Source organism: Micropterus salmoides, unplaced genomic scaffold (assembly GCF_014851395.1).
Source record: "Micropterus salmoides isolate LMB-PRFRI ecotype aquatic unplaced genomic scaffold, ASM1485139v1 Ms_hic_scaffold_11, whole genome shotgun sequence".
Lineage (NCBI taxonomy): Eukaryota > Metazoa > Chordata > Actinopteri > Centrarchiformes > Centrarchidae > Micropterus > Micropterus salmoides.
In genome coordinates, this window is record NW_024040152.1 from 6,323,895 (window position 1) to 6,338,011 (window position 14,117).

The 14,117-nt window shown below is 40.2% G+C and overlaps 1 protein-coding gene across 2 annotated transcripts in view; it reads left to right on the forward strand.

Moving 5' to 3' along the window:
* The window catches only part of vwdel (von Willebrand factor D and EGF domains-like), a 33,708-nt gene that overhangs the window by 3,037 nt on the left and 16,554 nt on the right, over positions 1-14,117 (forward strand). The window contains exons 2-13 of one of the 2 annotated variants that reach the window (XM_038710591.1): positions 1,132-1,322; positions 2,857-3,088; positions 3,528-3,602; positions 5,091-5,317; positions 5,532-5,621; positions 5,904-6,051; positions 7,891-8,105; positions 8,409-8,482; positions 8,691-8,964; positions 9,606-9,802; positions 10,432-11,300; positions 12,358-12,494. In XM_038710591.1, coding sequence (XP_038566519.1) covers positions 1,132-1,322; positions 2,857-3,088; positions 3,528-3,602; positions 5,091-5,317; positions 5,532-5,621; positions 5,904-6,051; positions 7,891-8,105; positions 8,409-8,482; positions 8,691-8,964; positions 9,606-9,802; positions 10,432-11,300; positions 12,358-12,494 — 2,729 coding nt within the window. The remainder of the gene's footprint in view (positions 1-1,131; positions 1,323-2,856; positions 3,089-3,527; positions 3,603-5,090; positions 5,318-5,531; positions 5,622-5,903; positions 6,052-7,890; positions 8,106-8,408; positions 8,483-8,690; positions 8,965-9,605; positions 9,803-10,431; positions 11,301-12,357; positions 12,495-14,117) is intronic. The other variant, XM_038710593.1, reaches the window with a different exon arrangement.

Sequence of the window (14,117 nt, forward strand, 5' to 3'; positions counted from 1 at the left end):
AGCATCCTGGAAGTAGGCAGAAATCCAAACTCTGTCCAGATGGACTTCAGCATCACGTTTCATCATACTTATTTTCTTTTGCTTACTTCACGCGCATCAGTGTGGAAGAACACTGGGAATCTACACACAGGGCCCCATCCTAGCTTCTATCGGGACACCCATACATTTGACAGTGACGGCCAACAAAGGCACATGTGGGCCTGTGCCTGGTAGGCCCATTGAGTAATCTATCCATGGTCACTAGCGTGTACAGTATCTTCAGAAGAGCTTGCATTTTTACTGCATATGCTGTTATATAATTTTAGGTAGATTTGCAAAAACACAGGAATATTTTATCAAGTAAATATAAGTGGTTGCTTGTAAATAAATACTGGTATGTTACCTCTTAGAACAGTAGTTTAAAGGCTTCTAAGAAACTTTTTATGATGTTTAGAGTATTGTGTATTGCTATGTGATGATCTTACAAACAGTTTAACATAATCAGTTTAATAAGAACAAGTGAGCTCACCTGAATTAGCTCCTGTTTCCTGACTCCTCTACTTGCTCCTGATCACGATTTTAAAATTAAACAGAAAGCTCAAAACAGCAAATATGCAGTTCTTTGCTTGAGTGTTTCCATTTTATGCTACTTTATACTTCTACTCCACTAGCTTTGTAAGCCAATATTATTATTCTCACTCTGCTACAGTATTTTTACACTATGGTATTGCTGCTAGTAGTAAAATACTAGTACTTCTTCCAGCACTACATCTACATACAGTAGGTATCCAGTGACTTAGAATTAATATATTGCTTATTATTTATACTGAATCCACAATCTGTATTCTTCATTACTATTATTTATATATTTTTTATTACCACTGTAAAATGTTCTTGAATTAAAAAAAATATATTTTTACTCAGTTGTGTCTTCGTTTGTTTGGCTCTACTCCTGTTTACAAGTGTCTATCCAAATTATTTCTCATATTTCAGTCTTATTCAGTAAATGTATTCATAGCCTAAATGATAAAATCAAAAATATGAGCTTTGTCTCTAATACAGACCAGCCTTCCATATATTCCATATATCATTGGTATTGACAGTTCTGGTGCGCATCCAGCACTTATGTTGTCTCTCTGGCTACGCTTGCAGTACTCCCTCCAGAGTGTGCACTGGGAGGCCACTCCATCCTCCAGAATCCCTACCGCAGTACCACCTTCAGCTCCAGCTGGCTGCAGCAGTCGGCCCTGCAGGACTTCATCTGTGACCACTCCCTCACTCCGGGCTGGTACCAGTTTCAGATTTTTGACAAGCCGGCGAGCATGCCCACCGAGTGTGTGGAGGTAAATGATCTCTTTTTTTCAATATATGTATATAAAACATCTTAGAAAAACCAGACTGGAAGATTTAAAATTGAAATAATTTTTTTCATAATGTGCATGCAGTATATAAACATCAGGAATCGTTAGTATCTCTGCTTTGGCTTACATGCCTTAAAGGACCATTCCAGAGCTTTTGTATTTTTTTATACTGCTGTGTTTTAGACACAGACGTTTAACATTGCTTCATTTGTTAAAAGTGAGTTAGACAAAAACATGAATAAGCGTATTTAACAAAATTTTAAACTATTCCTTACCTGTACAGATCCAGTGAGCATGCAAGGCTGCAGGGTACTCCACTGCAACTTCAGCTACACTTTAGCAGCTTCACCTCATCAGTTCCGGGCTTTAAGACACTTAGTCAAGGACTCCAAACTGCCAGATTTTGAGCTCCAAGGTCACCTCTCTAACCCTTCAGCTACTTCAGCTGCTCACTTGCAGCATCACAAATTGACTGTTATCACCCTAGAATTTTCCAACTGTCAAAAAAAAAAAAAAAAAATATCTGGTTAAACTCTCTGAAATGTCTTTTTGGATATTTATCAAAAATTCCAAGTAAGATTTTAGGTTTCCGGCTGTTCCTTTACCATGTGTCAGCTGTGACCTTAGTTGAAGGTTGTAAAACTCATGATCCCCATTTAGAGAAGTCTTATTTTATTATGTCAGTCACTTTCATATTCTCTTCTTTCCGAAGCATGTGGTGAGGTCCATGATCATTATATAGAAGTGTTAATATATTTCAAGTGTTTGAGAATTATTTAAATTTTTTGTATTTGAATCCCATGACCCCATCTGTGACCTCATGTGGAGAAACTCTGAGGTGGCCTCTCTGTCCTCAATCACTGTTTGTCACTGCCAAAGTGTATGTGTACATATGTATGAAGGAGAGTGCAAGGAGAGCTTGAACGTGTCTCATTTCTTGCGGGTGGCTTGCTGTGAAGAGACTGCGGGATCCATCTGAAGTGTCAGCCGTTCCCGGGGCATCACTGCTCTCCCTGGGTGATGGATATCCACAGGATTGGGCGGAGGAAGGAAGAGAGGATCGCTGTGAACATGTGTTACATAAGAAGGCAATGTCTTTCTATTGATGGCGGATAAATGGCTTGATTTGTCGTCCTAAATAGTTTTTCAAAGAGGAATTAACTGCAGCAAACTTTAGCTTCGTCAAAAACATCTGCAATTTTCAAAATTTTCAAATTTATGCTATATTATTTAAAAGTGGTTGTGTATTTTGGGGACATCTTTGGTGAAAAGTGGGCATTTCAGAGCTTTTTCAGAGTTTTTAGAATAATCGTTATTGTCAAAGTATATTAAGACAGTTGTTTCTGAAACAAAACATATCACTAACAAGCTAACTGAAATAATGACTATAACACGTTATTATTAAGATAAGAAATGTAAAAGCTTTCGTTAATCTAGTCTCAACTTAGACAGTCAAAATGTGTGCAACATCAAACTGTGTTGATGTTCTCCTCTCTATCTCTTTCTAAACATTCAGGTTAACCACTGTGGGACTCAGGCTCCTGTGTGGCTGTCTCTGGGTGAAGGTGAGTCTCTGCCGGGGCCTCTGGAGGTCAGGAAGCTGACGGCCTGTGCTGCCTGGCAGTTCTTCCAGAGCGGCAGCAAAGACTGCTGCATGTTCCGCATCCCGGTCACCGTCCGCAACTGTGGAGACTTCTACGTTTACCTGCTCCAGCCCACGCAGGGATGCATGGGATACTGCGCACAGGGTATGTCAGAACAAAAAAATCTGTATTTGTGAAAATCCTTAATGTAATTATATTACACAAATGGAACAATAAGACAAGCAGCTAAAGTTCAAATGTGCTTGTATTTGATAATGTTAAATCAACACGCTGTTTTCACTTTATATTATATATGACTTATACTTTCATAATGCTTTATGCTGGCTTATAAGAGACAACACAAAATGTTGATCTGTAGAATAAGACTGCAGCAGAGGAATAAGTGTTAAGCTTTCCCTTCCTTTTTAGGATACACATCATACCAACACTTGTGTGCAACTAAGCTGCTTCTGCGATAAGATCTTAGAAACAAAGTGTACGGTGGCATCAATTTCACAGTCTCCTCTCTGTACTATAATCTAGTATGTAAATTACTGTTGATTTCTGATTAAGTGCTGTTATTGCTCTCTTACCTATCTAACAGAAATGTCGGACACTTTACCCACAGCATCGCAGCCGTGCGGCCCTAACGAGGTGAACATCGATGGAACATGTAAAAGTGAGGATCCTGCTGCTGTGTTCATGGCTTACGCTTGTCTCCTCGTGTTAGGTCAAACACCGAAGCAATCAGTAGGTCAGGGAGTTGCCATGCGGTCAGGAATGCACCGTCGGCCCCCTCACCGCCCCTCTTAATGAGTTGAGCATGTGTCCCGGGGTCCGCTGGGCCTCGTCTCCATGGCAACGGCCCTCAGCCAGGTTGTGAATAACACCAAGGCAGGTTTTAGGAAGATGGCAGAGGTGGAAAGGAGGAGGGAGGTTTAATTAGAGATATCAACGAACATGTTCAGTAACTTGTTTTAAATAATAGAGGCTCGGCTTGCTGTGATTCCCAAGCTCACTTTTCTTCTTTTTAATTCAGAGAACAGGCTTTGCTGAATATTTTCTGGCTAGAGCTGCTTAAATACTTTTTATACTTTACATGATTTAATGTCCTTCAGCTTAAGCTACCTTCTTCTGCATAACAATTTGCTTAATTCAGTTATGAGTAATTTATTTAGATGTAGCAGTTGGATTACTTTCCCGTAGTGGGTTGTTTTTTTGGAATGGAAATTAGAACCAGTCTCCAGCCAAATATTTACATTACATTATCAGTTTATAGTTGTTAATTTAATAGTTGCAATAACCAAAAAAAGGTTAGTGATACAACATACTGAACCCACAAAGAAATGGTCCTGTTCACATGTTCCTGGATAAAGCATGGAACTTACAGTATATCACCTCGGCTGTTATTTTCTCTAACAACACTATATAGATCATATAACCAAAAATACACAGACACCTGAACAAAGTATTTAGACAACTAAATGTTAAACCCATATTTGATACAGCTCAGTCTTTAACCACAGGCATTAATATGTTGCTACAACGGCCTCCACTCTCTTCTGGGAAGACTTTTCTCAGGGTATCTGGACCTGGATGGTGTTGAAGTCATGACAGACCAGTCATGCTCTTCCACTCCAAATTGGGAAAACCATTTCTTTATGGACCTGACTTTGTGCACAGGGCCATTGTCATGTTGAAACAGGAAAGGGCTTTAAACTGTTGCCACAAAGTTGGCAGCAAAATTTTTTTGTATGCTGTAACCTTATGATTTCCCTGAATTGGAAGTAAGTGTCCCAGCCCAAAAAATCCCAGATCACAAGTTCAGGGATATGGAGACTAGGCGTCCACATACTTTTTGACTATATTGTAACTATTGATGAAGTCCAAAAGGTAGCCTGGGGTTGGACTTGGCTTTTTCAAATGTGCACAAATCCTTGTATGAGGAGGTTAAAGAAATAGTTGAGCCAATTTAATATTTTATTTCACTTTGACAAAAGACACTGATGTACATTTACTACTACTACTACAGATATACAACCTTGATGTCTTTATAAAAGTTCAAAAAGTCGTATTAACCTCCTTTCCCGCCTCTGATTTTAAGCTGCCTACAACATGCAAAAACCAATTAATAAACTAATTATCATCGTCTCTTCTCTCCGGTCAGCAAAGCCTCCCACTCCATCTGTACCCGTGATCGTCTCAGAGGTGACAGGAAACACAGTCTACCTTAAGTGCAGCTTTGGAAACAGCTCCAACAACTCCCTGGGTTACGTGGTGGCCTGGTCCCGCCTCTCACCTGAGGGCAGGAAAGAGGAACTCAAACAAGAGACCACCATCCAGACCTCCACCTTTATTGAGCTGGACGGCTTCAACCTCCGTCTGGGGGACAAGGTCTGATGCAGGGGGTTCAGTGGTTTAACATGATCTTTGTTGAGTCCAGTTCAGTTTTAAAATGAGTCTCAATGGGTCAAAAAGTGGACTAAAGGGGGGATCCCAAAGACAAGAGCAAGCATAAAACAAATGAAGTCCGACTGTTAGCTACCATTCACCTACTGTAAAACCTTTCAGCAACAACAACAAATATCTTTCTTTCCCCGTCTCTCAGATTTACTGCTCCAGCTCCAGTTTCTTCTTGGACTCTCCCGACGTCCGTGGTGCTTCAGTGGAAAGTCAGGAGTTCTTTGCTGGGATTAGGGTATATAACAGTAATTAAGTAGTTTTATTTAGTTTAGTTTTTTTTGGAGCGAAGAGATTATTTGTGCTGTTTTTGCATGTCTGTGTGGTTCTGTCTGCAGCATATTTAATTTAGATTTTCCCTCTTTGCCATTCAAACCTGTTATCTGATGCTCTCTCAAAAGCTTGTTGGCTAAAGAAATATCATTTTGCCTAATGCCTCTCTCTCTGAATATCATGTGTTGCTGTTGAAGTTTTCTCTATGTATGAAAGGGCTGCTCAGTTTTATAACTGTTTTGTGCAGCTAAGACCAGAGGTGAGCAGTGTATCTGAGGATGGGAGGCTGTATGAGTTGGTGGTTGAGAGCACAGTTTCTGTCCCATGCCTGGAAGAGTTCACCTCCCCTGCAGAGCAGTGTACTCTGCCCCTGCAGCTCAGCACAAGCAGTAAAGGTGAGAACCTGACAACCTGTCCTACGACAAGCTCTCAGTTATAATGAAAATGCAGATTTACCAATCAAAATCCACTGTTATTTGAACCATGAGTCATTCACTTTAGACAGAAGTAAACAAAAGCAAAATGGATGGCAACCATTGATTCTGACGGCTGAAATTGTTGCTGGTAGATTTCAGCTTTAACTTCCTAACTTGTTTCCATGGTGAGTTAGCTGAAAACTTTTTAAGTTTTACTCTGCTGACTTGTATGAATGAATGAAGAACCTGCTTAAATATGCATTTGACAGCTACATACATGATATCATCCTTATACAGTGCATGGGGCTTATACATCTAGTGCATCTTTGCCAGTTGATCAAACATGTAGCAGGCACAGAAATAATAAGACGCATTGTTCTTGTACTGTAGGGTAGAGCTAGTTAGTCCTAGTATTATAGTACAGTATGATGAATTTTTCTTTCTAATATAAGACCATTCAGACTAAGATGATAAAATAAGATGTCCCTTTATTAATCAACTGTAGTGGAAATTCAAGTTGCGACAGCAGCACAGGGGAATGTAAAGAGAAGAACAAAATACAATAAAAGTAGAATCTACGTAGATGTATAAAAATATACACAATCAAATACAATAACTATAATAATTAATGCACAGTGCTGTGTCGGGCTGCCACTCTCTGCGGTGCCGGTGTCGTGCCGAAAAGTGATCGTCGTGATTGCCGTCTGCTGGTGCTGTATCGCCCAGTCTCTTCAATCACTTTCTGGCAAGTGAAATACTGCATTTTATGGGTTGTATTGGCCATTTAAAGGTATTTTAACAGGTAAAAAAGAGTGGATTGGTTGGTAGAACTACACAGCAAGTAAAATAATGCAGAGTCATAAGGATGATTGCAAAATTGTCTTCATTTTATATCTAAGTCGGAAGTAGGTCATGTTAATTATAGGCTACAGTCCGTTTTCCAAATATAAACAAAGAAATTAGACATAGGCCTACCAAACTACCAAACTTTTCGGACGATCACTTTTCGGCACAACACCCGATTCAAATATTTACCTTCGAAACACACATACACAAGTTATTTAGACAAACAACACAAATGTTAGATTGTTCATTGTAGGTGTTTTCAAACTGTGTGTTTCACTTTCACACAAGAAGAGGATTTTAGGATGAGGATGAACAAATGTGTATGGAAAAGTCATTGAGTAGACTAAATTCCAAATACAGGACCGGGACCAGTGTTACACTGGCATATGTGTAATCTGACATACTAATTTAGTGAACTGATATGCATAGAAATGATATAGTCAATTAACTTTTGGCCTAATTAATGCTAGTTCACTAATAATATAAGTATTAATCTATCCAGGCGTGCTAATGGTAGCGGCTCACATTAGAGCTAAAAAAATACACTCTTTAATTCATTCTCTTATACTTAAACTCTTGCAAACAGCTATAATATGACTGTGTACAATATTTTCCTTTAGATACATATACACCACAGATTGATACCACACATATCCACACCTGCTATCCATTAAAAACTTTTGCTCCTTGTTATAGAAATGTTAGACGTGCTGTGCGACTTGCATGTGATGATTGAAGATCTCCTCTCTCCTTCATATATTTGCATATAAGGGTTAATGTGCAAATAATGTGAGGAGATATTAGTGTGTGTTTTTTCATAGAAAATTCTCCATGTCTATAAATGTTATCCAAATTTGCGCATGTAAATAAAAGGAGGGCTATGTGTGGGATGTCAGATTTTCACTGGTGATGTTAATCGTTTTCAGTTTTCTGTTTTAAATAAACTAAACCTCATTCCTTGTTGTGTTGTAGGTGAGGGTTTGTTTGGTGCAGATCTGTCTCTGTCCTCCTGCGTTGTGGATCTGTCCCAGAGCCCCTGTAGGGACGGGGTTTGTAGCCGAGCCCTGGTGCACTTCAGCCCTGTCACTGACTTTGTCAAAGATGGCAACAGGACAACTCAGATCTACGTTAAATCCATCGTCACACAGAATTTTCTCTGGAACGGATACTCACCAGAACCTGTGGAGGTAAACAGATGAAACGGATATTTGTGATACTTTGCTGGTGGTTTATTAATTCATGAGGTTTTATATATTTAATATTTTTTCATTTCTCTATATATTTAGCTTTTTGCATTGTATATTGTTCATATTTAACCCTCTTTTTAATACTTTTTTTCTACGATTTTTGCTTGTTTCAAGCTGCTTTTGTGACATGACCCAGTTATTGTTTTTTAAATATACATTGGAGAACCAATCGAACATTCCTGTACTGTAAATCATCCCGAGTATTTTATTTTAAGAAGGAATTAAATAGATTTTTCATTTCAGATAACAGTGAACGATGTTCCCTCAGCCTATTGCTACTCCTTCACTGATCCTCACATTATCACATTTGATGGCAGGTACTTCAGTCTCTTGTTCAGTTAACTAGGAAACACACTTTATATTTTGTATCATAAACTTAAATTGAATTACATTTGAACAGATTTCATTAAATGTGGACATTTTAAATTGCCGATAATGAATGATGGCCTTTCTGTCTATTTTTGCATGACTAATAATAATAAACTAATAATATATTAACATAATAATTTATTTGTTTATTTACAGGCACTATGAGAACTACCAAATAGGCACCTTTGTTCTCTATAAGAGCAGTTTCTGGCCATTTGAGGTTCATGTTCGTCAGTGGGAGTGCGGCAGCGTGGTGCAAGACGCCTCATGTGTGTGCGGCTTCGTGGTGAGGGACGGCGGCGATGTTATTGCTTTTGACATGTGCAGTGGAGAAATGGGTGAAACCAAGCCTAACCTGTCCGTGAAGAACAGAGACTTGAGCAAGAGCGGCATTCGCATCACCGAGTCCTACCAGGGACGCAAAGTCACGGTAAGTGGGTGATGGTGCAGTGAATAAGACACATGCCGTTGGTGTGAGAGATTCCCAGTTTGGCCCATCCGCCATTATGTCCCTGAGGAAGACACTTAACCCATCGTTGCTCCAGAGGCATGCGACCTCTGATGTGTATAGCAATTGTAAGTCGCTTTGGATAAAAGCGTCGGCTAAATGAATAAATGTAATGTAATGTAAGTGAGGACGAGTCAGACACATTTCAACTACTGTGTATTGAGCATATATACGTAGAGTACAACTGAACTCAAAGCCCCAGCAACTTACAGAGCACTTCCAAAAATAGTTTAAACAGTTTTGAAACATTATTATTGAGGTCAGAAGAGCTGTGAGAAGAAAAAAAATATGCAAATATGACTGAACTGCATTAAAACTCTTCTCTTACTAAGACAGAAAACCAAGATATCACTTAAATGTTAGACAGCATAAGGGGCTCTTTATTTATACTTTGCCAGACCACCTTGTTTATTTTAAAAAAAGTGTAGAAGTTTGCACACTAAAGGTGTGGCCCCAAGGTTTCAAAATGTGACAAACCTGTAAAAATGTAAGATTTAGCTGGCTGCTTGTTGTTAAGGTGACATGCTTCTGTCTTCATGCCTTACTCCTGAATCTGTCTGCAGATGACCTTCTCATCGGGAGCATTTGTTCGTGCAGATGTGTCCGACTGGGGAATGAGTCTGACACTGAGAGCCCCAAGTTCAGACCGGAGCCACACTGAGGGCCTTTGTGGGACCTACGACGGACGGTCAGACAACGACCTCCACGCAGCAGGGGGCGCCACAGTGGAGGATCTGCACGCTTTTATCTCTGAGTGGAGGTTAGTGCTTTTTAGACTGACATACCTGTCTTGGTTTTGGTAGTGGTTGCTGGGAGTATGTTTTACATTGATCAACAGCCATGTGGATTTATGAGTTAGGATTTCTACGAGTTTACAGTTGCATGATTCTCATTCTTGCTTGTCGTCATTTTTTTTGTTGTCATTTTTTAATGTCTGTAACTAGACAGTTAGCTAGCTAGGTAGAAAGAGGACATGTAACCTGTCTACTAAACTCTGATTGTTCAATTGTTTCTCTAACCACCTTTATCAGCAGTCAGGGAGCACAACACTAGACCTCTGGGCAGGGATTGGAACCTGACTAGCTAGCAACTACTAGCTACGCAGGGATTTTTGCCTCTTAATTATTCAGGAGGTTTAGACATTTTAGAAATTTTTAGTAGTCATTTAGGAGCCAGGCATCTACTCCAAAGCTTTGTTCTAGTACACACCATTCACTGTGTATCAGTTGGACAGATGTTATTTGATTATTTGAAAATCTTCAGGAATTTGCTAATAAACATTTCAACTAGGGGAACCCAGGGCCTCTCATCAGATTAATGCGGCCATGCAAAGACCCTCCTGTCAACCCTGTTGCTTTTTCACTGACATCTTCTCCTTTCCTGTCTCAGGCTCCCTCCAGGCAGCAGCCTCTTTGACACTGTGCCATCCCATCTGAGTACATCGAGCCCCCACAAGTACTGCAACTGTCAGGCAGAGCCCCGCCTCACGTCTCCCAGATCCCGATCTCAACCGATCACCTCCTCCACCTGCTCTCATCATGGCCACGTGCATCTCCCTGGTGTCATCCCCACTCTGGACGTCACAGCTGAGTATATCAACTCAGTGGAACTACTCAAAGGTGAAGGAAATGAAAGACAGCCGCTACCTCCTGGCCACTCCAGCCGAAACACCCGGGATCGAGGTAGTGACACTCAGCACCATAAAAGAAGATTCCCCATGAGAGCCTTCAGGGATGGAGCTTCAACCTCAAGTCACCACCAGCAGCCACAGACCCACCATTACGTTTCTAACTCTCCCCACCAAAGCCTCAGCCAGTCTGATCTGGAGGGCTTCACCTACTTTTTCCCAGAGGACCATGAAGCCGCAGTTCAACCAGACTCTTCCCTAACGTGGCCCACGCCTTCTGGGCTGACCGAGCAGCAGGCCAAGACTCAGTGCAAGCACGCTGTGGGAAACTCAAGCATAGTGTTAGGTTGCAGGCGCCTGTTAGGAGAATCATTTATTAGCCGTGTGGTGGCTATGTGTGTTACCGACCTACAGATGAAGGATGAGCTGTCATGGCTGAATGCCACATTACCGCTGCTGGAAAATGAGTGTGAGAGGAGGCTAATGGAGGAGAGGACGAGAGAAGAAGAGTACCAGGATGTTCTGGCTGTCCTCAAGTGTCCCAATCTGTGCAACTGGAACGGCCAGTGCTCAGAGTGGGGTTGTGTCTGCTTCCCAGGATTTGGGTCATATGACTGCAGTGTGCTGTCTGGTAACATACTAAACATACACTGACACAGACACACGAGTCCTAGAGAGGTTTTTAATAAAGATTGATAATAAGCCAAAATTATTGAGGATAAATAAGATATGTTTTTGAGGTCATCTGGAATTTAATTTCCATTACATAGTTTGTCCACCACTGAGTGAGATTAGACAGCTGGTTGAAAATCTTCACTTCAGAAACAACAGTGGCTTAACAGCTGATTATGATGCTGGATGCATTTGGCATAACTGCATTTAGAGGAATTTTGTTGTTCTTTTAGTTTGTTAATCTATTCATCTGTTACTTGCATCTCCCTACAAAATACATACAATAAGTAAAAAGCAGGCTCACACACAAAAACATGTATCCTTTACAGGAAGTTCTGGCTACTAATGTTGTAGTTTTTCCTGCCTTGGGGCAGCAAAGCCAGCTGTTAGCATAACAATAACATTACTTAATTATAACCTAATTATTAATTTGAGTTTGTGTTTCTGTCCACCAGAAGAATTTAAGTCATATATTCACTCTATTTTGTCTCCACCAACTCCTGAGTGAAGTACATGGCTCTTTAACTGGTAAATGAGCCACTATGTTCACCAACTAGTCGCTCATTTTGTTTGTCTGTGGTTTGGTGCTGTGCAGGTAGTGTACAGTGGGTTTATCAGAGCTTTTATTTTGCTGAAAACAGCAAAAAAGAAACGCATAATTCGTGTGATATTGTTATTTTTAATATAAATTGTGTCCAGTCTGGCCCATTATTGTTAGCAATTTCCCCCATGAAAGTTTGAGATTCACTTATATAGTCAACATCCAGCTGTTTCTTTAGATTTATTGAGCAGACCACAGCTACAGCTCACAATATATTAAAGAAAAACAAGCCTTTACTTGTTATAATGGTTTTAAATTGACTTACACACACACCAATTCATCTGTGATACATTTAGCAGTTACTTGCACACATCTATCTTTGACCTTGTTGATCGCGAGACGTATGGTTTGTGATGTGCCATAAATTCTCAAGTTTAACAGTCCATTCTCATCTGCACTTTTTGTTGTTGTGAAGACCAGATCCCAGAGATCACTGAGTTGGAGAAGGAGGGTCTTTGTGACGTTCGACAGGGGGACTGCTCCACCATCCAGGTCTACGGTCAAGGCTTTAAGGACTCCTACGAGCTCAAGTGTGAGTTTGTTAAAGAAAAGGTACTTTGTTTTTCTGCGTCTTGTTTTGTTTCTTTTTGCCCTTGTTTACACAGTGACTTTGCTGTTCATGCATCCTCTTTTCTTTTCTGGCACTATCATATTATACCTCAGAGTTGTGATTAACATTCTGATCCAGTGTTTGATCTCATCTAAACTCCCCATTCAAATACTCTGTGTGAGAGAGTATGTAGCTAATATGTTCTCACAGTTCTCATAACAGGTTAAGAAGCAAGTTTAGTTATAAAAACGAGATACAAGAAACTTCCATTCCATGGATTCACTTGGTGTGTATCGGCCAATATCAGCAAATCATTAAGTATTACATTTAAATTCCTACAGTGAATACATATTACTAGAGATAATTGCTGATGTTCACAACGTACATTTATTTATCTAGGGGCATGACCATTTCAATTATCAAAGTAACAAATATTAAAATTGTTAATTATTAAAAAATGATTGGATACCAGCCGCCAGAGCCGGTCCTCCCTTTTCTACCGCAAGTAGCAGCTTAACTGAGCTCGACTCAACTCGCTGGTGGCTCGCCATCCTCTGTTTTCCATTGCTGATAGTACCCCCTCAATGTAGCTGGTCGTCACGCTGCACACAACTGCCAGGACACAGTGTCCAAAGTGACACACTCGCACGACCTACACACAACAGCGGTCTCTTGATTTAAGTTAAAATGTTTCAACATTCCTCAGAATGTAAAGACAGAAAAGTGGTACAAAAATCTTACAGCTGTGGTTTCCTCTGCTGTTGTTGCTGGACTCGTCTGCTGCTTTGGCTGCAGTGGTCTGTGAGCGTGGCTGGCTCGTTGTGAGAAGTGCCGTTGCATAAGAAAAAGTCATGATACACCTAAGAGTATGTAGAAATGCCAGTACTGCGTACCAGTGAGAACCGGCCCTCTTCAAGCACTGTTAAGATTATGTATGTATGTATGATGTTTTTTACTGCATTTAATACTTTTTAAGCAATCATCATTGACAAAATGGCAAAGCCATTTATCATGACCTTTGCTGCTATGTAAATCACAGTTATGGTGGATTTGTAGTTGTGACTTAAAGGGTTATTAAATTCTACACTGTGCCAACTCACACATATTGAAAGCGATGAGTTCACCATAATGTTCAAACCACTGTCCAAATTTTTCCGCTTGTGGGCGTATTGGGGGTGCTGGGGTTTAAACGTCAGTAGCAAATATCGGATCAAATTTATGATTTATTAATGATTGAAACATTAGGCCTATGTGGGTTTTTACTAGCTGTCACTATTTGATAAAGTAAGCATTTAATTAAACATAATTTGACATTTACAGCTGTGTACAAATTGGACGTGCTAAATGTCTTCAGGCAGAGCAAAATAAACCTCATGCACTGGAAAAATATTCTAGGGGTAAGAGTGAACAAGCCGCTTTCTCAGTACACTATTCTGGTCAGAGCTAAACAATGTCAGCTTGTGATTAGAAAAGGTAGATGCGTGATTTTTGCACTCATACCCAGCTGATCTGTATTTTAATAAATTTTCATCTCTTTCTGTATTGCTACTTTGCCTCACCTTTTCTCTGTCCTTCTCTTATGTCGTCTTTGCACCCCCTACCTCTCATGGCTTCCTCCCTCTCTG